Genomic DNA, 25,782 nt, shown 5'->3' with positions numbered 1-25,782 from the left:
TACTTGTGCTATTGACAGCGGCCGACAGTATTTTCTCCCCAGAACATAGCTTACATTGTACCGTAATGTTCTTGACTAGTACCTGTGTCAAAAAAGTGAAGTGATTGGAATATTTCCATTTGGTAAAACAGCCACTCGCTTCTGCTGACATCTTCCCACCACTGCAGACAACGTAAACTGGCGCGAACTCGTCACGGGCAACTGCATTAGGGCAATTCCGCGCAAAACTGTCACATCCATAACACCAACACAATGCCATGGTATTTAGTTGGCGTTATGGATGTGACAGTTTTGCGTGGAATTGCCCATTACAGCTAACGATTTTAAAGAGGCAGCGTTCACTGATACCTTTAGGCGATACCTTATATCTTTTTTTACAGTCTATGGGCGATTTAGATTTTAAATTCAATATTGATTTATGTAGAACTGTTTAACTAATTTACAGTAGGCCTATGTAACGCAAGTACATTATAAGTAACTGTAATTAAATTACCTAAAAATGAACAGTCATCCCTTAGGCTACTTTTACAACATACTCAATTGCTCTCTAGAGCAGTGGTTCCCAAACCTGTCCTGCCGGCACCCCAACACTGCACGTTTTCTTTGTCTCCCTAATCAAACACACCTGATTCAACTCATCAGCTCATTATCACATGGGTTAATGAGCTGATGAGTTGAATCAGGTGTTTGGTTGGATCATTTAGAATTTAGGACCACAATTTTTAAATTTTAAATCATAAGCGCGCTAAAACATAGGCCTACTCAATTGCTCTTTCTAGGCCCATTTTGTTGGATCATTTAGAATTTAGGCAATGTTTTAAAATGTAGTATTTAACTTATAGAAAATAGTAATGTTTCCAATACCTTTCACATAAAGAAAACCTGTTCCAGTTAAGGAGTAGGCTATAGGCCTACACATGTGATGTGTAATATTCAGTACCAGTAAACTCCACCTGATTTTTCTATGATTTGACGATGGGGTGTGTAAGATGACATGAAACCGCATATGGTTGAAATTAAACCACCGCCCACCCCCACCCACCGTATCCACGGCGCTCTTGAGGACGCTATACGGACATATGCTGTGTGTGACATTTAGAAAAAGCATGCATAAACAAATCCCACCGCTTTCTGACAGCATATAAACAAAAATGGGAAGGAGGGATTATCGAGAGCACTGACTGTCAGAGTGTGACATCGCAGGTGTCATGGAGAATTCACGGGCATCACTGATGTTCAAGGCGGCCGCGGTGGCCGCGATCGGTCTCACCGCTATTTTCGTAATGCTCGTCCAAGATCCATCCGACACGCTCTTCGGAGGAGGATACCCAGAACTGTGGCGGAGAACCGGACTAGCCGGAGCCCCTACACGCGCGGCAGCCTGCATCTTCGCAGGCGTGTTCCTCCTCGCGATGGGCTGGTTATACAGACTGTTATTCGCTCCTCTGGAGCTGCTCCGCGGTGTGGATGAGGTGGGGTACATCGCGGAGGACGGGCGCTCTCGTGCCCAGGCTGCCAACGAGGTGCGGCGGCGACGGAAGACTGGAGAATTACCTCCAGTTTATCCAAACGGCTGGTACCGGGTTTTAGACTCTCACATGCTGGAGAGGGGAGATGTGAAGAGTGTGACAGTGCTAGGTAGGTGTATAACAACCGCCAAAGATGGTAAGTTAAATGAATCGCAGTTGAGGTAAAAACACTCCACTGGAAATGTCCCACAGTTTTATCTCTTTTTTGGCGCTGTTAAAGTGTCATGAGATAACAAACAGTAGCACAGAAGCGATATAAAACGTTACTAAATCAGAACGTGGGGGAAGAACATCATTAAACATCACGGGACACGTAAATGTTGAAATGTACGCATGCATCACAGAAATTCGTTTTTGCGGAGTGCTTTTTAAAAGTTGATCTACTTGCAATTTCTTAACTAGTAAGAAACACATTTTTGATAGGCTATATGTAATTATCTTTCCATAGCTTTGGCGCCCTTTTAACATTAAAAAAAAAATTGTAGGATATGAATTGATGATACCAAGAATTGCCTTTGCTACTAGTAAAAATTCCATTCCTGATATCAAGAATGATAATGTCTAGCTCGTGAAAATGTAATTGTCGATATCAAAACATCATGTCCTGGGAATGACCACAAGTCAAAATAGCTCGCCATAATATGCAGGAATACATGTTAGACACTTATTAGGCCTAACAGTTAAAAATTATTAATGAATTACAGACCGCCAGTGTTTCCCTATGATAATCTACACATTTTCATTCATGTGTCTTCCTTCCAGTAGCCTACTGGGGGACTAGGGCTAAAATAGCTCTCCATTCACTGTTTTGTAGCCAGATATGTTTTCAGGTCACTTCAAGAACAGAAACGAAGTCCTGATTCCTTACATGATCCTTTAGATCAATAATACAGCTATTTTGGCGCGTACAGTATCCCCATGTCATGCTATTGCACAGAGAAAAAGCTTTTGGTCAGATCTTTTTACTAGGTGGATGAGAGGTTGATTTCATTTTTATGCCACTCATGCAGTTCAGCATAGTACATGGTGCTAGTATCTCCAAAAAGATGATATGTTGATTAAATCTGATTACACGCATAGTGATAAACTGTATACCTTCCATGCACTGCAAATTTATAAATGCTTAATTTATGGGCAGTTGAAGCAGTGTGACATGCTTTTACTTCATCTAAAACTTTTTAAACAGCTATTGTATGATTATTAGAAATGCAATTTTTATGATCTCATAAATTGAGAGACTACATTTACCATTTGTACTTAAAAATAATTTTACACACGGCATGCAGGACAGGTGTTAAAAAGGAGAAAGCTTGAAGAAATGGTGACAAAGCACATGACCTAAAATATACCTTATATATGCATATAAATATTAACCTAAAATACATATTGTAAATGTATAAATATGGCATAATTAATCAACATTCAAAAGTTGAACCTATTTGGTTGATATTTCACAGGCAGGATGTTGTAAACTGTATGTTGAAGCATTAGATATGCAGCTAATATATTTTTTTGTTTATCATTTTCTGATGGAAAATCAGAAAAGTTATTTAGAACCTTCTGAGAGGAGATCAGGTTTCTGCGTTAAGAGAGTGCAGAGTTGCCTCTTATTGACTTGCGTCTGTGAAAATAAATTAATTCTCCATCATTTTCATTATGCATCACTGTGACAGACTATAACCTCACAGGTCATGACTAGAGTTAAACTCTTCTGTACGTCCAGCCCTGTCATTGCAAAGTCTTTGTCTTTTTGTTACTTAGCTTGGCTTTTTGTTATGTTTAAGTGTCTGTTGCTTAGCTGAGTTGCTGTAGGATATCCTATCATGTTGCAGAGACCTTTGGGTTTTCAGTGAAAACCAAACAAACCACCTTTGTAGTTTTATCTTTGGGATACAAAGAAACACTGTTGTGCTTTTTGCAACCTAGAGACTGTCAAACCTGCGATGCCCTTTTCTACTCTTGATTACTATTGTAAAAGCTGGACTGTCACCAGCAAAAAAAAAGATAAAAGATACTGTAAATGAAACTGCATTGTGTTTCAGACCAATTTGGTTAATTAATCCTCATTTGAACCTCAGTGTCTGTGAGGCACTCTAATTGAACTATTAAGTATATTTTAAATCATTATGTTTTAAAATGTGCACTTGTAGTGTACGTCAAGTCTTAAAAGTATTTTTTTTAAACTGTACTTGCTGATTATATAATATTAATGAAATAAAAATCCACTTAAAGAGAGTACACTTTCCTGACTGTTTAACACACTTAAGTGTATACTAAAAAGTGCTTGCAATAATTCCAAATTAATAATTGACTAACATACTAAAACACATGTAATGTACATAATTATAACTGTAGTTACATTTAAAGGTAATATATGTAATGAAATGAAATTAAAGTATATTTTAGTTTACCATAAATGCTTGCAAGTACATTTGGAACTACACTGTAACCATATTTCCAAAGACCAAAGAAGTAATTATGAAATTACATATAAAGATGTACTTAAAGGGATAGTTCACCCAAAAATGAAAATTCTGTCATCATTTACTCACCCTCAAGTTGTTCCAAACCTGTATGAGTTTCTTTGTTCTGCTGAACACAAAGGAAGATATTTGGAAGAATGTTTGTAATCAACAGATCTCGGTCCCCATTGACTTCCATAGTAGGAAAAAAATATACTATGGTAGTCAATGGGGACCGAGATCTGTTTGGTTACAAACATTCTTCCAAATATCTTCCTTTGTGTTCAGCAGAACAAAGAAACTCATACAGGTTTGGAACAACTTGAGAGTGAGTAAACAATGATAGAATTTTCATTTTTGGGTGAACTATCCCTTTAAGTGGGTCAAAACGCACTCTCAACTAATTGCATTTAAATATAACTATCTCATTTTAATTGTAAAGAACATGCAATTAAGTGTCTGAAAACATAACATTCAGTTTGCACTTAAATATATTATTTTAAAGTAGATTATTTCCATAATAATTTTTAAAAGCATGCTAAAATGAAGATGATATCAGGATGACCCATGTTTGCCAAATGTTAAACACATCTGTGGTTATATGCTTTCTTGAAGCTTTCCTTCTATCACAAACCCACAGACTAAAAAGCAGCAGTGATTTGGTTAATGCAGTGAGCAGCTAAATTTGGTTTTCTTTAGTGATCTCAAAGGGCACAACATTTAATTGCTACTGCTCAACTGCTACAGCATATTGATGTGCATTTGATAAAACTTTAGTTAAATGGCCTATTGCCTAGATGTCCCATAGGAATCATATCAGATAACAGACTCAGCTCAAACACGCTACCCTTGCTGTCAGTGTTGTGCCTGAACGATAGTTCATGAACTCGTTCATATTTTGGGTGAACGTGAACTGAACGTACTGTATTACTGCCTGGTGAACGTTACTGTGAACTCGTTCATTCTGGTGTCTGTGAACGGCACGCTCTCTCAGTTTAACTTCGTTCAATAGAGTGCCAGATTTCTATAGAGACTTCCAGACAAAAACCCGGCTAAAACACACCGTAAACCGGCCTTAATATGTAGCGGAAAAAACACCCAATCTGGCAACACCAGCCACCAGTGTCTACTGACTCTCTTGTTCGATCTCATTCATCAAAATGAACAAATCTTTTTTCGAGTCATTTCGTTCATTTAAAGGTATAGCGGAGGATTTTTTACTTCCGGGTGGATCACCTATACTATTGGTCCTCCTAATTGTCAATCATTCTGGTGAATCAATCAAACTTATTCAAAAAGTGGAGAGGGCGGGTCTTATCTAAAATTCGGAAAGATCCTCCACTATACCTTTAAGGGGCTTTAAATGTTATACTATTAACTGGCAAATTCCCAGAACACATCCACCTACGCAATCTTGATCATATTCTGAATTAAGAAATCATTATAATGCAGTCAAAAATCGTTTACAGGGAACATAAATAATTACTTTACCTTCCGAGTCTTTTGTTCATTTGTCACGTGACAGACGAAATGAATGAGGATCGTTCATGAACGACTCATCACGTTACGAATCAAAACAAAAAGCAGCAAGGAGGTGTCGTATGATCATTTAAACGAGTTTTATGACAAGGTCGGTGAGGATGGGAAAAATCTGACGCATATCTTCAGTGTTAAAACTGATAAAATAATTGTCTGTGGTTCTATATGGGCTGTGGCAATCATTTTGAAAAATATCTCGCAGCAACATGGAAAAAAACAACTATGAACTAGTTCATTTTTGGAACTGTGAACTTAGTTCAAAATTTTGAAGTATGAACTATGAACTGAACTAGTTCATTTTAAAATTTGTGAACTGAACTTTGAACTAGTTCATGTAGAAAGTGAACTTTCCCAACACTGCTTGCTGTATAATATACTTATCGCTATATGTCTCAGGAATCATTTCAGATAACTGATATGCTGCCTCAGCTCAAACACACTGCCCTCGGTCTATATATATATATATATATGATTTTAATGTCTATGACCTCTTCATATTGACTTGGGCTATTTCTTGTTGTTTGTATTTGCTGTGTTGGACTATACAGAGTATTTTCACACACATTATTGTTACCATTTGCTAATACCAGCCATAATGTTTGTTGGTTTCCAATGCCTTTTTCTGTTGTGCAGTTTTGTCATCTGAGTGTAGGAGCTTTTTTTCAGGGGCTCTGCATTGCAGGCAAATAAAACCCCTCAGGTCAGCATAACAGAAAGTGAGTTTTTCGATACTGTCGCTGTAGACCTGAGGAGTGAGAATGACTGTGCAAATCAGGGTAGGGTTGCACTAGCAGTTCGTAACGTAAAGTCCGCACTAGAGGCTTATAACTACTAGCTAGTTTGTAACTAACGCTGTACTTTATTCCGTTGCACCATTTGTTCTTAAGGCAGAACGTAGCTGTCGTAAGCTCTCCATAAAGTAATACGTAGTCGCATAATATGACTTTTACCCTCGATGATCCAATAGCAGCCTTCAAGTACGTGAGCAGAAGTTGTGTTGAAATGCTGTGAATTCTAACTTCTTTTGCGGTAAAAAGTTTACATTAAAAACTATACTTAATCATGCCTGATAACACACGTACATCACAGAGACGTCTATTTGATGTGCGTGTTTACATCTGGAAGACGTGTTTTAGAGTGTGCTCATCTGCAATTCGTCTATAGGACGTTTCCTGTCAGATGTCAAATAGACGTTTAGAAAATGTCTTTAAGATTTTTATGATTTAGAATGTATGTAAAACTGACATCTTAAAGATGTCTATCAGATGTTAGTAAACAGCAGATGCTTTCCAGATGAAGTGGTCTTGACTTTAACAGACATATCTGATAAGTGTAAATAACATTCAGGAACTTTATTTGAAACAAAATGAATAAGGATAAATAAATGTACTGATACAAAAAACATAAGAAATGACATTTATTGATTATGACAGATTTTATTTGACATGCACAACACGGACCAATGGGCCAGATGCACACAGCTCGTGCTGTTAGGACGGGTTCGTATCGATGAACTGCAAGTAATCTACTCACATAATGTTCACATAATGTCTCTCTCTTAAAATGTAAGCAGGTGTAAAGTCGCATTATCATATATGTCTAAAGAATTAAAGGGTTAGTTCACCCAAAAAAAAAAATTCTGCCAGTAATTACTCACCCTCATGTTGTTCCAACCCCGTAAGATTTTCATTCATCTTCGGAACGCAGCGCTTCTGGGTAGTACGTCAGAACGTAGGCTCACTATTGGCCAGCGTCACACGCATCAAACACATGACCACCATCGGCCAATAGTGAACCTACGTTCTTACGTACAACCCAGAAGCGCTGCGCTGTTACACTAGTGAACTCACTCAGAGGCCCACACAGAAGAAAATTAATTTTTGAATAAAGTCATTATTTTTGTTTGTTTTTTGTGCACAAAAAGTTTTCTCGTCGCTTGATAAACTTAAGGTTTGAGCCACTGTGGCTCTTGGACTATTTTAACAATGTCTTTACTAACTTTTCTGGGATGGCAGATATCAATTACCTAGCAGCCTATGAAGGAGTGAGACAGCTCTCAGATTTCATCAAAAAATTTAATTTTACTTAAAATTTTACTTAAAATTTTACTTAATTTGTGTTTCGAAAATGAACAAAAGTCTTACGGGGTTGGAACAGCATGAGGGGGAGTAATTACTGACAGAATTGTCATTTTTGGGTGAACTAACCCTTTAAAGTCTGTCAAGTAAAAGAGCTTATTGATGCAGTTCAGTCTGCTATTTTATTCCTGATCGGAGGTTTCCTTAAATATTTAGTTTATTCGTAGAGTTACGCTTCAACTAAGATTAATGGTGCAACGCAAAAATATTTAGTAGTGCAAAAGTTGTAACTTGGTGCCCTTCTATATCAAAACTAGGCTAAGTTTTAACTTACAGTACAGCTGGGGCAACCGGCCCCTTGATTTTACAGTGTTGAATGTTGCTACGCCTATTCCTGGTTATATAATAACTGCAGCTTGGCAGACAAACAATAGACCTAATTATTAACTGACACACTTTACTGTTTGTTTTTAATTAATTATTAACTTTTCCATTTAGCTCATGATATAGGCGTATTAGCAAAATCCAGACCAGTGTCACACATGCTCATTGATGTGACATGAAATGTCAATTATTCTGGGTAGTTATTATTATACTGCAAATCTCCTCCTCGCTCTGTTTTTGGCCTTTTGGGCATAAACAAGTAGGCCAGGCCCTTTCTAAAAGAAAATTCATTCAGAATGACAGTCTGTGGCAGTTGCCAGTTACCCAATTAAAAGTGCAGTAAGCGATTTCTGAAAAACGCGGTTGAAAGTGGATCAACCCGATCACCACAAAAACTTGTAGCCAATCAGCAATAGGGGGTGTGTCCACTCATGATGTGTAGGACATAGAGTGAGCTAGAGGGAGATTTGAAGAAAAACTTTTTGAAAGATAGATGGCTAAAATACATTACAAAGGAGAAATGGTCAGGGGAATATCACTGGAAAAAGAAGGGTTATGATCAGGCAAGGGCTTGAACCCGCGTTAATATTAGAAAAGCTTTCCAGCGCTGGAGAGTCCTAAACGGGAAGGCCCGAAAACAGCTTTTTGCTCCATATGTGAGTAACACTGGTTTTTGATGACAAGGAAGAACAAAAAATGCTATGATACAAGCTATGATAAAGAGACATCCGCTCTTGCATTGTGTGTTCGTGCATTTTGGGGGCGGAGCAATGAAGGCAGGGGTGTGTTTGTTATGGTTGATTTTAAATATCAACTGTGTTCAACAATGATTCTCAGAAATCGCTTACTGCACCTTTTACCTGAAGAAGTCTCTTCATTCTTTTTGTGAAAGACCAAAACTTCCCCTTCAATTTATTGTACCAATTGCGGCATACAATACTATTTTTACTGTTGAAGACTACAGCAAAATGTATTTTTCTCCAGGACAGCAGGTGGCGGTGTTCCGTGGGCAGGATGGCAAAGCCTATGTGGTGGATGCTTACTGTCCCCACTTAGGTGCCAACCTGGCTGTGGGGGGGCGAGTCGTAGGGGGCTGCATTGAATGCCCCTTCCACGGGTGGCAGTTCCGTGGGGTCGATGGGAAATGTGTCAAGATTCCATATGCAGATAAAGGTAAGAGATCCGAAAAGAAATTAAGAAATTTTTAAGACGTGTTTTTTTATGTTCGTGATTTGATGACTGTATCATTTTTTGTTGCATATAACTGTGTATAAGTGCAAATGATACGTACAAGTTGTTCTTCTTTTTTTAAATACAGTAAAAACAGAATTTTAGTGAAATGTTATTACAATTTAAAATAAAGTTTTTCTATTTTCTCTATTTTAAAATGTATTTTATTCCTGTGATGGCAAAGCTGAATTTTCAGCATTATTACTCCAGTCTTCAGAGTCACATGATCCTTCAGAAATCATTCTAATATTCTGATTTGCTGTTCAAGAAACATTTAATGTTATTATTTTTGTTGAAAACAGTTATGCTGCTTAATATTTTTGTGGAAACTGAAATACTTTTTTTCAAGATTCTTTGATGAATAGAAAGTTCAAAAGATTTTATTTTAAATAAAAAAATGTTGTAACATTATAAATGTCTTTACTGTCACTTTTGATCGATTTAATACAAAGTTCAGTCGTGAATCGCGCAGGCTGATTGGTCCCGGGGATTATCTGCATAATCAAGAACCCGAGTATACTAAATAAAGCAAGGGTGTAAAGTTCCATTCAAGCTACTTTAAGGCATGAAGAAAAAAATTTCAATGGAAATTTTTTTTTAAATATGCTTCATTTTGGTGATCAAAGATGAATTTTAAGGGATACATTTATTGACTACAGGGGGACTTTAAGCTTGGCCACCACTCTCACAACTGCTGTTTCTGTCTCCTTTTTTTATTGACAAAAATTGCGTTTTTTAAAACGCTGAACCGTCTCTTTAAGACCACAAAAAACGAACTAACTTTTCTGTCAGTGACAGCCGTTGTACTGTGTTTGCGGTACGCAAATCACACGCAAATGCGGCGTGCTGTAGCCGTAGTTCTGTCGTCAATTAACTCATGTAAGAATCAAAAAGGCGATTAAAGTTGTCAAAACTGTATGCATGTATTTGTTATATATGCGTCACATGTGTCTGGATTAAAATATTCTGCTATGTGAGATCACAATATAAGGCACAAACCTGTGTTTATGTCTTAATGTCCAAATAAATGTGAACACTGTGCATTTGTACTAGAAGATAGGCATTCATTTTGCATTAATTTGTAAAGGACAAACAAAAAATGGATAATTTTTAAATCCATAAAATAACTAATTGTACATTCTGGCAACATTACATTATGAAAAACATAACATTTTACATTATGTGCTGTTGACTTCCGCCTTGTTGTTCACATTCTTGCACATGGGGATTCAAAAGAGAACTTTTGTTTTCCTTTTTAATTTAGGTATGATAGAACTGTTGCAATTATTTATTTTGACAACTAATATAGAAAGTTAAACATTTTTTTGACAAACTCAGAATTGGTTGAAGAGTTCATTGATTATATAAAACGCATTGAAGGTTGAATAATCTTTGGACTACAGTAATTATCTGCATGTTATCTCATCCATGAAGATGCAACAATGTAGAACAAGCTATTGGAGATTTTGAGAACCTGAACCAAGCTAACTGAGCAAGTTGAACTTTAGCTATAGTGTGTGCCCTTTTATTACTATTTAATTAATTTTAATATGAGGTGGTGGGTAATAATACAAAAATATTAAATTCATTCAGTATTCCATGATTCATAATTCACTACTATCTCAATTACAATTAAGTACAAATTAACTGTATTCAGTTGTGTAGGCACTAAAACAGTCCAATACATTATACCGGTAGTCAAATTATTTTTTATGATAAAATAATTAAGATTTCTGTGCCACCCCAGACTGGTTGCTGGCCCTTGCCTGGCCACCCCTATGAAAAAATCCTGGCTCCGCCACTGATCCCCGCCTCCACTCACTCAGACTTCCTGATCCACTTTGTAAACACTGCACAGTGGCAAGTGGAAATACTGGTTTAATTTAGCCATATATGTAAGTGGAAGAGTGCATTATACAAGCTTGTCTACAAGTCGATGTATCATAATGCGTTTTATGTATCGCTGTCTACAATGCCAGACACATAACGGTAATTAATATGATTAGCCTTTGGCTTGACTATGTTATCAAACAGCTAATTATGTGTTGCTAATGTTACACAAACCATGTTCCCGTTCGCTCTCTTAGAGTCAGACAGCTGCCTTCTGAAAATCAGCATCCTTAGAAACGCTTTGAACATCATAGAAAGTCAGTGGAGAAAGGCATATAGTTCATCATAGCATGGTAATATACATCAAATACATAATTCACCCTCTATATAGCTAAATGTACCTGGTTTTTCATATCAACAGAAAAATATACCAGGATAATCTGGCTTCTCTCAAGACTCCCCTGCTTCACACAGCAGTTAATGATATGCTAGAGCCCGCCGGCACATACGCAATTGGTTACAAGGTAGTTTGTAACGCAAGAAGCACAGGCGATTTCAAAATGTGTTTTTGAGACTGTCTTTACTTCTCTGCAGTTTTAAGGAGAAAATACTCAATGGTGTTGACTGATGAATTTGCACATGGTTTGTCTTAAAGCATATTAAAAACACCACATAGACATATAAACAACATAAAAAAAACGTTTCACCACTTAAAGGACAAATCCAGTGAAAAATGAACCTGGGGTTAATTAACACATGGTTACCGAGTCGATCGTTCCCTGCGATGCGTTTTCATGAAAATCTAATGTAAAGAGTTTTATCTTTAAAAACAGATTAGCTCATAACACTAGTATATGGGGCACAGAGTAAGTAAAAGTAAATCGCTAGTTAATACCACTAACAAGGCTCAAAATAGCCTCACACTAACACGGTAGCATAATGAGGGTCCCTACATGCAAACCGAAGCATTGAGAACTTTGTAAGTGTACAGACAGTTCTTCTTCTTCTTCTTCTTTTTGATTTTTAACGGCGGCTGGCAACCAACTTAAATAGGTGCATTACCGCCACCTTCTGCTCCGGAGTGTGGAACAGAGTTTTACAATCTATTCACCAAACCCGTTTCTCTAATAAAATCGAAGAAGACTTTACTATTTATTTCACTTGCCCATTTTATTAAAACCTTAAAATTTATTTCCTGCTTTACATTCTTTCTTATTTCTTCTATCATTGTTCCTCTTTCTTGCTCATATCTTCTACAATCAAGAAATACATGAGTTACTGTTTCTTCAACCTTACTGATTTCACATAACCCGTTTGGGTGTTTCCCTATTATTTTAAGTGTGCTATTTAAATTTGAGTGCCCTAATAATATTCTGCTGAAAATAATCTCTTCTTTCCTTGACTTACCTATACACTTTATATTTTGATTTACCTTGTTTAATAAGCTGAAAAGGAATCTACCCTTTGTCCCATTGTTCCACTCTACTTGCCATTCTTCTATCAATTTACTCCAGATTAAAACCTTCATCTCTGATTTACTTAATGGAACTTGTAACTCTATTATATCTTTCTGTAAAGCTTGTTTTGCTAATGTGTCCACTTCTTCATTTCCCCTTATTCCTATGTGTGCTGGAATCCACATAAAACTGATTGATATACCATTTTGGACAATTCTTGAATGTATATGTAGTATATTAAAAAGAATATCTTGGTGCCTAGATTTGAAAGATCTCAAGCTCTTTAAAACTGAAACTGAATCTGTACAAATTAAAACATTGTCAGGTTTTATTTCCTCTACCCACTGTAACGCCAAAAGGATTCCTATCAATTCAACAGTATAAACTGCCAAATGATTTGATGTTCGCTTTACTCCACTAATCCACTGATTACTAGCAACTTTGACTAAAAAAGCAGCCCCAGTTGTTTGATGTTCTGGATCTTTTGATCCATCTGTATATACTTGTATATGTCGAGGATATTGGGCTCTGATATATTCTGAGAAAGCATATCTAAAGTCAACTTCTCTTTCTGTTCTTTTAACCTCCAACAGATGCAGATCTATATGAGGTGTTATATAAACCCATGGTTCATAATCCTAAATCCTGGTTCATAAAACTGTTGGACTCATCTTGATATTATTTACCTGTAATTCTTCTGCATAAATTTTACTACACCACCCAAAGCTTGTTCCACATCTTACATTTTATGTACAGACAGTTTAATAAGAAGATACTTTATAAAGACAGTACATTACGCGTTTACATGCAGGAGCCATCTTGGAAAACAGTCTCGACTAATCGAGCCACGAACGCCGTGCTACGTTAGATTTCACAAACGTAATTCCTATCAACCAGCTCACTTAGCACGCCGTTCGTGACTCGATTAGTCGAGACTGTTTTCCAAGATGGCTCCTGCATGTAAACGCGTAATGTACTGTCTTTATAAAGTATCTTCTTATTAAACTGTCTGTACATTTACATTTACATTTAGTCATTTAGCAGACGCTTTTATCCAAAGCGACTTACAAAGTAGGACTAGATTAAGCGAGTCATCATGAAGAGGCAAAAACAAAAAGCAGCGCAAGAAGTGCTCAAGATACAAAGTTCAGGCATTATTCAGAGTAGCATAAGCCCGATAAGTGAGGTTAAGAGGGAAAGGGGAGGGTTTTTTTTTTTTTTTTTTATGTGGATAAGTGCTCACGGAAGTGAGCCTGTGAGTGCTCACGGAAGTGAGTCTGTACACTTACAAAGTTCTCAGTGCTTCGGTTTGCATGTAGGGACCCTCATTATGCTACCGTGTTAGTGTGAGGCTATTTTGAGCCTTGTTAGTGGTATTAACTAGCGATTTACTTTTACTTACTCTGTGCCCCATATACTAGTGTTATGAGCTAATCTGTTTTTAAAGATAAAACTCTTTACATTCGATTTTCATGAAAACGCATCGCAGGGAACGATCGACTCGGTAACCATATGTTAATTAACCCCAGGTTCATTTTTCACTGGATTTGTCCTTTAACTCCATCTGCCTGCAATCACGTCATTCTCTATAGACCCTTTTTGCGCCGACGTCACAATTACGCCACAGCGTTAGCTGGAGGCAAAACAAAGGGAAAACTGGAGGCAGCCAATACAAACCAGCACAGATTTGGGATAAATAAGGAGCTTAAAATGTCATCTTGTTGTGCTGTTGGGTGCCAGAATCGACGGAGTACAGACTCCAATTTGAAATTTTGTCGCATAATGTTTTCTAAAGTATTGTGATTATTTGTGAATCATCTGTGATTGTATACATTGTTGTGGATTGATTGTGACTAGACTTTTTGAAGAAACTGGTAAGAAAGAATAATCAAATACATAAAGTAAAAAAAAAATGATTTGCTGTGTCTGGAAGTTTTATTTCTAGAAAATAATCACATCATTAAAATTGCACTGTAATATCACTCCTTACATGGTTGTCATTTGGCCTTGGCGCTGGCTAGGCAGAACTTCGGATCGTACCACACAAGTCGTGTACGTGACCATTCAGCAAATAGTTATAGGCATCTAAAGATTTATTTGCCCTCAGTTTCTCTTAATGCTCGGTTTCTCTATCAGGTAAGTGTAGAAGTCAGGCCACTCAACCGGAGGTAATCCTGTCAGATCGTCCATCCACTGAGTGAGCGTGTACGGGTCAGCCAATCTGGTTCCGTCCGTTAAAGTAAACTTTTGCAAATAAAAATCGCGGTCCTGGACAGTGAGTGACCTAATCGGATTTTCTCCAGTCATTGTTAAAAAACAAGCTAACAAAACTTGCTAACTAGCGTTAGTGACATGGCCAGAGGAATCGTTCAGCCTCCACCTAAGCTCCGCCCACAAAAAAATGTCACCATGTTTACTAACTGAAAAGGGGTCTATAGGGCACAGCTGATTGGTTCCTGCAAGATCAGTAGCCAATAAGCTTGCTGCTCAACCTTAAAATACTAGTTCAGCATTTCAGATCTAGAGGGTTTCATTCAGAAACCCTCCACCTTCCCCAGCTCCCCCTGTATAGATCTGCTACGGTTAATTCATGTATGCTATATTGTACAGCAGCAGCATGTTTTACTTGCTTACAGCAGCGTGTTGTGTATGTATTGGCAGTAGAACTAGCAATAACCAACAGCAGCAACTATTCCGCCAAGACCAAACATATCAACAATGTCATATCAATTACCATGCCAAACACACCAAAAACATGAGTTGTCATGACAGAAATGCATCCTTGCTCAGTAAAAGTATAAATTTCTTTAAAAAAAAAAAAAAAATCATACTGAGCCTAAAAATTTGTTGTGTATTTGACATTTGTTTGGATTGTTTTTAGTGCCCGAGTTTGCGAAGGTGCGGTGCTGGCCCAGCCGTGAGATCAACGGGCTGGTTCTGGTGTGGTTTCACTGTGACGGGCTCGAGCCCAGCTGGAGAGTGCCAGAACAGAGCGAGATCACCCGCGGGGAATGGGTGTACCGCGGTCGTACCGAACACTTCATTAATGCACACATTGAGGTGAGACAGCATAAGTAATCCATCTCGTATGTAAATATAGTGTTTGTATCTAACAGTCACTTTTGGTTCTGTCTTTTCTCAGGAGATTCCAGAGAACGCTGCGGACATCGCACACTTGGCTCATTTGCACACTCCAGGTATCGTGAGTGGAGTTGATCTGCGCTATACTAACAGCAAGACCTGGGAGTTTATACGGCATGACTGGAAGGTTTGATTCCTCACACAGACATTGTCAGCAGCAGTGTTATTTTAGCATAACTGAAATACTATTATCAATTGTGTTAATATTTCTAATTAGATCTTCTAATTGTTTTTTAATACAGTTTTATTTTATTTAGTTTGAGGTATTTTAGTACTTCAAGTTAAACTAAATGAAAATGAGAAATGTTGCTTTGGCAACTTGTTTCAAGTAATTTATTTTCTATGGTTTTAGTTTTTGTTTAGTTTATGATAAAAACCCTGGTCAAAAGTTTTTATGTCATTATGCAACGGAAAACTAGGGTACGTGGTTGAGTTGGATAACACTATCGTAAAACCATAAAAATATAGAATATCTTGTAAGCTCCACTCTTCTGTAAAAAAAAAAACACACTTCCTTGTGTCTATGTGTGTTGAGTTTGCTACTTGGTTAAAGGAGCCTTATAGTGACACTTTTTTTGCATTTTATTTATATAATCCTATGTATAATGCTGTTCAAGATGTCTTTTATCAATAACTGTCCAAATTTAATGAACAGTTTTGTCACTGTACCTTTAAGAAAAAATATGTTAATTATGTTAAGATTGGCTTTGCATGTGAAATAAATGGACCATTTTTATTTAAAAAGCCATTTCTAATTTAATTCTTCAAAATATCTTCTTTTGTGTTCAGCAGAAGAAAGAAACTCATACAGGTTTGGAACATCTTGAGGGCGAGTAAACACCTTTTTTGGGTGAACATTATTTATGTTTTTCCAAACCTTCATGACTTGATTTGTGCATTTTCCAGGTGGAGTGGAAAGCCGAGCCCGAGCCGAACGAGCACTGCTCGCAGATGTTGGTGAAACACGCTCTCACTGTGTTCGGTCGCCACTGGCCTCTTCTTGATTTGGACGTCAAGGCCAGACAGGTAATGACTGAATTGCCATCTAGAGGGCGTGTGTGAGCTGTGCAGACTGAGAGAAACGCCTGGAGACTGACTGATTAGAAGAATGGAGAGAAAGTAATGGATGATCTTGAACACAATAGCAGTGTCTTGATCTCTGTGTTCTGAGGGTAGTTCGCTGCATCTTAAGCAGTTAGGCGAGAGCATACAGAGCATGCTTTTATGTAAATTAAATGTGTGTGTGTGTGTGCTCGATGCTGTCGACACATTTCTGTGGGATGTGTCAGATTTACAAATGAGATGCTTTTGTTGTACAGTGCACTCAATGCAGATTATTTTCTTCATGAATCACGTATTATGGGTTAAATAATTCAGATTCTGTGCTGCAAAACATACTAAGCTATTCTGACATTTCACAAATGTTTTTTAAAATTTACTTCACAAAAACTGTTACACTTACTTATTACTAATTCATTTTTGTACATTATCTAAGGTTAGATATTTATTAAACAGATGTATATTAATTTATTACTTATTATATTTATTATTTTATTTGTTAAGTTATTAATATATTATTTTTCATCGTTAATATATGTTTGTTCGTATTACATTAGCTAATGGTAATGTAAATTAAATTAACATTAACCAAAGTTAATTAATGCTCTAAATATATTGTTATTGCATATTTGGTGCATGAACTAATGTTAAAGTACAGAAGCATATAGTAAAGTGTAATCAAATATTTTTTGTTTGTTTTCGTGTCTATGTAGCAGTCCAAGTCTCAATGCCATAATTTTCCTTCATGGTCAGTTGTGCAACATTTTTCTTTTTGCATTGTCTGAAAAGGAAAGGTCTTGTCGCCATAGTGACAGTGAATAATCCTGATGGCATGTGTGAAAACAGTTGTAATTCAAGGCTGTTCTTGGATCTTCACTTGAGGGTTGAAGTTAAAAAGACTCTGAATCCTTGAGGGTGGAAAGTGGTATAGGCGTGAGAAGCAAAATCTATCTGTATTATGGAAGATTTTGTTATGATTTATTCGAATTAATCTATTTGATGTTTGCAGGTGGGTCCAGGTGTGGTTTTCCTGCTCTTTGAACACAGTTTCTTGGGTCGGGGTGTGATCATGCACTGCGTTACCCCAGTCGAGCCGTTACTGCAGTGTGTTTCACACACTATCTTCTACCAGAACAGCATCCCTCCCCTCGTACCCAAGTTCATTCTTCGGGCAGAGTGCATCCAGGTAACGCAGACATGAAGTGTCAGCAAAGCAGATTTTAAATTTGGTATTCTACATTAATTGACAACATTGTTACATGTTGTATTCTGAAAAGTTTCTCATTCATTTACTGCCGCTCAAAAGTTTGGTGTTTTTTTTATATATAGATATTTTTTTTTACTCTTCTGCTCACCAAGGCTGCATTTATTTGTTATACTGTTGAGTAAAAACAGTAATATTATGAAATATTATCACAATTTAATGTAACTTTTCTATTCTAATGTATTTTGAAATATAATTTATTCCTATGATAAAGTTTTCAGCATCATTACTCCAGTCTTCAGTGTCACATGACCCTTTAGAAGTCATCCTAATATGCTGATTTGTTGCTCAAGAAACATTTCTTATTATTATAAATGTTGAAAACATTTGTGCTGTCTAATATGTTTGTGAAAACCGTCATTTATTTTTTCAGGATTCTTTGATCAATATAAAGTTCAAAAGAACAGCATTTATTTGAAATAAATGCTGATGGTATTTGATTTTTGACTTTATATACACACACATATACATATACACTGCCCGGCCAAAAAAAAAAAGTTGCTATTTGGATTAGGCAAATGCTTAAGAGTCTACGATTGGATCATTATTGCAGTGATTATTATGTTTCTAGCATCTAATATGTTTGGCAACAGTTCTTCTAACCTTAATTGATGGAGTGTGTAGCTTTTCATTTCTTAAACATGCATGTAGGAAGAGATATCATGGCGATATTCCAGGATGACAATGTCAAGATTTATCAGGCTCAGATTGTGAAATAATGGAAATAGCATGAAGAATCATTTTCACACATGAATTGGCACCTCTGAGTCCACATCTTAAATTCATTGAAAGTCTTTGGGATGTGCTGGGGGAGACTTTACAGAGTGCTGGACTCTTGCATTGTCAATACAAGATCTTGACCCAAAATTGACGCACCTCTTTTCACAACTTTTATTTCATGACTTTTTTTTTTTTTTTGGCCGGGCAGTGTATATATATATATAATATAAAATAATACGCTGTTTTGTATAGTTACAATATACCTAGCAAAGGATGCGTATGAGATGTCTCAACTCATGGTTTTGCTGTTACAGTTCGAACGAGATGTGATGATCTGGAACAACAAGACGTACATCTCCAAACCTATGCTTGTGAAAGAAGACTCTGCTATTCAGAAACACAGACGCTGGTTCAGTCAGTTCTACAGCGAGAACAGCCCTCAACTGCGTTACCAGCACGACACTCTGGACTTCTGAACATGAACTATGCTTCAACCCAATTGGGTTGCTAAAATGCCAATAATACCAATATTTTTTTAATCAAAGCTGATTTTGTTGATATTTAAAATATAAAATAAAAATCATTATGCAAAAATTATAATTATGTATTTCTTTTGCAGTTCTTTTTAACAAAACATTGTTTAAACAAACAACATGTGCAAAGACAATAATAAAGTAAATGCATAATAAAAGTGCACTGCATTTGGATATTACAAGTCTGGATATTACAAGTCTGGATATTATACTTTTATTTTTGTATTCCATATCTTAAAAGAATGAGCTTATATATATATGTCTGTTCAAGTGTGTTGTGTAAAAATAGGTAACTTATTTTCCATTGAAAGGATCTTTCCTCGTTGAAGTGCCTCAGACAATCATCTGTCAGTAAATGATAGTTGTGTATTTCTATCTACTGTGCTCCCGAACTTCCTGATTGCAGAATTACACACTACATCTACTGCAGTCTTGGGATTAGATAGCCTAGAATCGCCTTTGTCTTTGCAGATGCACCAGGTCTTGTACACAAACCTGTGCACACTGTCAACATGGATGCAAAAGGAAGTTCCCAGAAGTTCTCTTGGATGTACCTTGAATAATGCATGAGTGTTGTTCTGCCCCCAGATACGTAGATACAACTGTTTCGTATTAAACTTTGGCACATAACTCGTCCCATAACTGCAGCACACACTTGGAATAAACAGAACAAAATCATTTTGTCATCTTTATAGTTATCGTTCTTGTGAACAGGCCTTATTCTAAGGAATCATTCTGTAGGAAATAAATATATAATTATAATATAAATATAATTGTGTATATATATATATATATATATATATATATATATGTATATGTATATATATATATATATATATATATATACTATTATATTTCATCACGACCAGATGAAAACAATAAATTATCTAAATTGACAGAGTGTGTTAAAGATATAAAATACTGGATGACGTGTAATTTTCTGCTATTAAATTCAGATAAAACGGAGGTATTACTTATTGGTCAAAAAAACTGCCCACAAAACCTCTTGCAATACAACTTTACTTTAGAAGGATGTCCTGTTACTTTATCCACTACAGTAAAAGACCTGGGTGTTATATTAGACCGCAACTTGTCTTTCGAAAATCATATTTCATATGTTACAAGAACAGCCTTTTCCCACCTTAGAAACATTGCTAAGCTACGTAACATGCTATCTGTTTCTGATGCAGAAAAGTTAGTTCATGCATTCATGACCTCGAGACTATATTACTGTAATGCTTTATTAGCTGGTTGTCCTGCATCCTCAATAAACAAGCTACAGTTAGTCCAAAATGCAGCTGCTAGAGTTCTTACTAGGTCAAGGAAATATGATCATATAACACCAATTCTATCATCTCTACATTGGTTACCTATAAAGTTCCGTATCAATTACAAAGTATTACTAATGACCTATAAAGCCCTAAATGGTTTAGCTCCTGGGTATTTAACAGAACTTCTATCGCCCTACAATCCATCGCGCTCTTTAAGATCACTAAATTCGAGGCTTCTGGTCATTCCTAGGATATCTAAGTCCACTAAAGGAGGGAGGGCATTTTCACATTTAGCTCCTAAACTGTGGAATGGCCTTCCTGATATTGTTCGAGGCTCAGACTCGCTGTCCCAGTTTAAAACTAGATTAAAGACGCATTTCTTTAGCCAAGCATTCACATAATACTTACCTTTTATACTACAGTTGAATCAGATTGAATGCATTATTTTTATGAACAGCAGCTACGCTAATTATTTCCCATCTGCTTTTCTGTTGTTATCTCGGGACGCTAGTCCCGAGGTAAATACAGATTGTCAGCTCCAGTTTGTATCCAGCCTCCCATGGAAACTACAGATGCCCCAACACCCGTGCAGAGATGACTCGAAGCCTGTGAAGAGACGACTCGACGCCTGTGAAGAGACGACTCGACGCTGGCGATATGTTTATGCCCTAAATTAATGCATGATTAACTAAATGTATTTTGCTATGTACATTTCTGAAATAGATAGATAGATAGATAGATAGATAGATAGATAGATAGATAGATAGATAGATAATATTCAACAAAAGCTTAATATTTTATTGAGCTTTGATGTGTTTACTGTGACAGGACTTGGCTGAAAGCCCTTCTTCAGGTTTCAAGTTTCACCGTAATTAGTTGTTTATTCTCCAAGCTTGTTACTAAAGGCGCCTGCCATTATCCAATAGAGCAAAACACACTGTGGAAATTAGTGTCTACCAAATAGCTGCCAAGTAGGTAGTGCAATTACCGGACATGTTGCTATCAATTACCATCAATAATGGTTATCCACTCAAAAGGGACATTGCAGCAGTGCAGTTCCAGTGCAGTTCATTTGATTCCATCCACTGTCTCATAACACTAAGTGGCATTAATGAATATGTTTGACCACGCTGACAGACAGGATGTGTCTATGACATGCACCATATGGTCTTGCCCTGTTAATACATCCTGATTGTCATCTAAATGGAGCGATCATCATTCTGGGTTACTGCCCTAAACATATGCTGGTATGCAGATGTTTCGGCCTGGTCAATTAAGCCTTCTGAACAGCTCATCTCCTGTCGTGCCTGCAGTGTCTTGTGTGTCTGTGTTTAAAGAGCATGCATGGCTGTACAGACTGATCGTTTGCTGAGCCTTTCTGTGAAATTCTGAAAAATTATGACAGACCCTGCAGTGACAGCCTCTAGGGACTCAGAATGAGATTATCTATGATTGAATAATGATTCTTTTAGACACAAATTTAGTTTTTGTGTTTTATGAAATCACCATTGTTTGGTTCTAAGGAAAATTAAATAAATACATACATACATATGTATATAAGATTATTAGACTTATTTCTGAAGGATAATGTGGCAGTGATGACTGGAGTAATGGCTGCTGAAAATTCTGGTTAAAATATATTATATAATAATATATATTATACGGCGGCTTCCCCTCGCAACCTACAGGACTTGAAGGATCTGCTGCTAAATTCTTGGTGCCAGAAACCACAGGACACCGTTAAGGTCTTGTAGAGTCCATGCCTCGGCAGGTCGGCGTTGTTTTGGCAGCAGGCGGAAGGGCCGAAGGCATGTTCGGTGGTCATAATGTTTTAGCTCATCTGTGTATGTGTGTGTGTGTTATGAATTACAGATTTTTATTTTATTTACTAACTATTTTGTTTGCATTGTCAATGCCTTTTAGTTTGTAGCCATCTGACCATCTGAGATAATGCATATGCAATGATGTTCTTGAATGCAAATTAGTAAATTGCATATTGTATTACAACTGTGTCCGAAATTTAAACTGACAATTTGGTTTCTCTTTACAATGGAGGAGCCATTGCAAACAGATACAGCATTTAGGCCAGTAAAATGTAAATTAGACATGATATGTGTTTCTGGAGAACTGATTATGCACATTATTTGCATAATTGCATTAGCCTGAGATGTAATATTCATAGATTTTTAAAATACACTGTACAAGACTACGTAGTTTGGTTCTCAGATCTATTTCATATATATTCATTTGAACTGTACTGCATAGCTCAGAGAGGTTTCACATTAAAAAGACCAGCGGTAATAGAATGCCACTTTTTTTGTTTCTTTATAGACTACATGAGGATATTCCAGGTGCATTGCACAACGCAAGAGGTTTTTAACTTCAGGCAGTGTCTGTGATGTTGCTTCGAATCACATGCACTTTGGAAGTAGGACAAGTTTTTTAAAGCGCTGACGCACTGAGACTCTGACCTTGGGACTGCTGATCTGGCAATAACGAAGCTGGAGGTAACTCACCTGACATCTGATTTTATATCACCTTCTGTAATGGCTCATGTCCAAGCACTGGCAGATGGTCCTGATGGGGATTCTGAAAGAATGACAAAACTATTCTGTTACCTCTAAATAACCTTCACGATAAAGCAAAAGAGTTTAATAGCGAATGTCCAGTGATGTTGAACACAGATGCAACGGTGGTATGATCTGATCAGATTTCATCTTCTTTTATTGAACATTTCAATGAACAGATTCCACAGGGAATTCCGTGCACCGAGCCAGAACCAATTCCGACAGATGGAACGATCAGCATGACATATAGAAGAATAAGCCAGGAATCTGATAGCTCGAGACCACCATGTGTGGACAGTATGGCCAGCCTGAGCTCCAAATCCACCGACTGCCCAATTTGCAATGAATCGTACAGCTCCGCGGGCGAGCATCGCGTGGAATTCCTGAACTGTGACCATAAAGAGTGCCAAAAGTGCTGCAGACTCTAGCCGTGTTAAATGCCTCCTATGACGCCAGAAAACCCCTCTTTTACTCTGGGAGACCTATAGAGAAAACTTCATAATTCTCATCTGAGACAGTGCGCTTGTTTTGGACTCCCTTGGAGGCTTGTGCAAATTGACGAATGAGATTCGAGAATGCTGGATAATGCAATTTAACACAGCTGCCTCATTCTTGTTTTCCTTGCCATTCTTGCGATAGCCCTGTTGTTTGCTTTTGCAAACTAGCCTCAGGCCGAGAACTCCAACTGTGAACTAATTTATTGAACTTGACAACAGATGCCACTAAAAAAAAAATTGAAATAAATGTGAGCGGTGCTTGCCCATGCAAAACCCGTTGCCAAAATGCTAGGGTGTTCTGGGTGGTTGCCAGGGTGTTGCTATGCGGTTGCTAAGGTGTTCTGGACCCTGGATATGACTTTGCTCTCTCCTTCAATATCAGTCTATATTAAATTATATTATTAAGCACATATAATATAATATATCATTTTAAAATAAGCACAAATTTTATTACTCAGGACTACCCTAAATATGATCAATAAATAAATAAATCTGTTTTCTATTTCAGTATAGTTTAAAATGTAATTTATTCCTGTGATGCAAAGCTGAATTTTCAGCATAATTTCAGTCACATTATCCTTCAAATCAAATCATTCTAATATATAGCCTAAATAATACATACAATTTGCTACATCACTCTGCACAACCTTGAAACACTTTAAAGTCTTCCCTGTTCCCTTTTAACAATAATTAGGACACACTTGCATATGGTTTAAAAATAATAAAACGTCTCAAATTCACTGACGGAGCCACATATATCATTGTCTAGATCCTCACAGATGTCTTTTGATATGGATTAAAACAGTCAAAAATAGAGCAGCTATATTGTGCCTCGGTTTAAGAACAGACAGTCCTCTTTCTGGTTTTAAATAGCATATTTTTGGTGTAACATTTGGCTGGTTGAAAGTTCTCTTGGTCTGCGTCCTAGTTTTCTGAAGAAGAGATTGGACATCATTTATAACCATAGCAACCCTCTGAGGTTGGTGCAATGCCACAGTACTTCTGTGTGCATACTTTACCCCACGATGTTCGTCGTCTTGTTTTTTTACTATTTTACCCAATCTTTCCTGAAAAACGTAAGATTTACAGGTAGGCAGACGTGATTGTCTGAGCAAGACATTTGTACTGTTTTCCATCTGCACACAGTCTGTAGAATATTTATGTGAGACATTTTTGCATTTAGGCTGCACATACAATTGCAGTACTACTGTAGACCAAGTCACTATTTATGGCGATAAAAGGACAGAGATGAAAGGGTCAGTCATCAATAATAGATTTACATACCACATACATGAGAAACACGTCATGTAGGTCCTCAGCTGGCATCTAGGACACACCAGAACAGCAGCGAAAGGTTTCTTCTTAACCCATTACCAGCCTGAAAACACACACGCAGGCAATATGATAAATAATTCTGGGTTTTAGGAGCAATATACTTTAAAAAAATGCAATACTGTCATTATTAAGTGGGTCATTATGTAAACAATTTTATCCAACACTTAATTTGTGTTCATACATTATGCATTATGATGCATGTCATCGCCCCCGTGTTTAAGAGCCGCAGTAGCAAATACTTTATGAACATTTTGATGAAAAAACATAGTAAATATAATATTATGCTCACGAAATTGAGAAGACAATTAGATGTTTAGAGCAGAACACTACCGAGGCCAGCGAGAACCTTGTCGCTTGGTCAGCCTTTTGTGTGACTCCCAGCAAGCGAGAGACATCCAAGTATTCCAACACCTCAGACTGAGAGGTATAGCACGCGCCAATACAAGCGCGTTCACGGCTAAACTCACTCTTAATCCATTTTAAAAACATAAATAGAATACCAAAAAATATATATATTTTTTTAGATTTCTAAAGATTGTTCTCTGCTACAGACTAAAATGAGAAATGCATAGTAAAAAAAAAAGAAAAGAAAAAAAAAAGAAAAAACGTGCAGCCCCCTGAGGCGCGTGATTCATTATTTAAAGTCGGCGGAATAACTAGATCAATTGTGACCTAATTTACGAATCCCCTCTTCATATCAGACTGTGACATTCACATGTAGCTGGATTAGTTCCCACGGATAATCAAATATTAATAAGGTTTCGATTGCAGGTTCTCTAACACGGGGAAATTAAATCAAATCACAATGAGTGGAGCATGACAAAAATCACAAAACAAATGCGTGTACAAGAAAATCTGTATATTAATAAGTCGACATTATTGTAGG

General features: G+C 37.0%; 1 protein-coding gene across 1 annotated transcript; it reads left to right on the top strand.

Annotated features, from left to right (window-relative positions):
• Window positions 1-1,019: 1,019 nt before the first annotated feature.
• LOC311097292 (cholesterol 7-desaturase nvd) lies at window positions 1,020-19,937 on the top strand. The gene is made up of 7 exons (XM_084136884.1): window positions 1,020-1,638; window positions 8,977-9,165; window positions 15,391-15,569; window positions 15,652-15,777; window positions 16,557-16,676; window positions 17,719-17,895; window positions 19,008-19,937. The coding sequence occupies exons 1-7, from the start codon at window positions 1,209-1,211 to the stop codon at window positions 19,167-19,169; spliced, it is 1,383 nt and encodes a 460-aa protein (XP_083993010.1). The 5' UTR covers window positions 1,020-1,208; the 3' UTR covers window positions 19,170-19,937.
• Window positions 19,938-25,782: the final 5,845 nt, after the last annotated feature.

The sequence above is a fragment of the Abramis brama genome (assembly GCF_963993115.1).
Source record: "Abramis brama genome assembly, chromosome: 15".
In the NCBI taxonomy this organism is placed as follows: domain Eukaryota; kingdom Metazoa; phylum Chordata; class Actinopteri; order Cypriniformes; family Leuciscidae; genus Abramis; species Abramis brama.
Note: the sequence above shows the minus strand (reverse complement) of the source record. Positions and strands in the feature narration are given on the sequence as shown.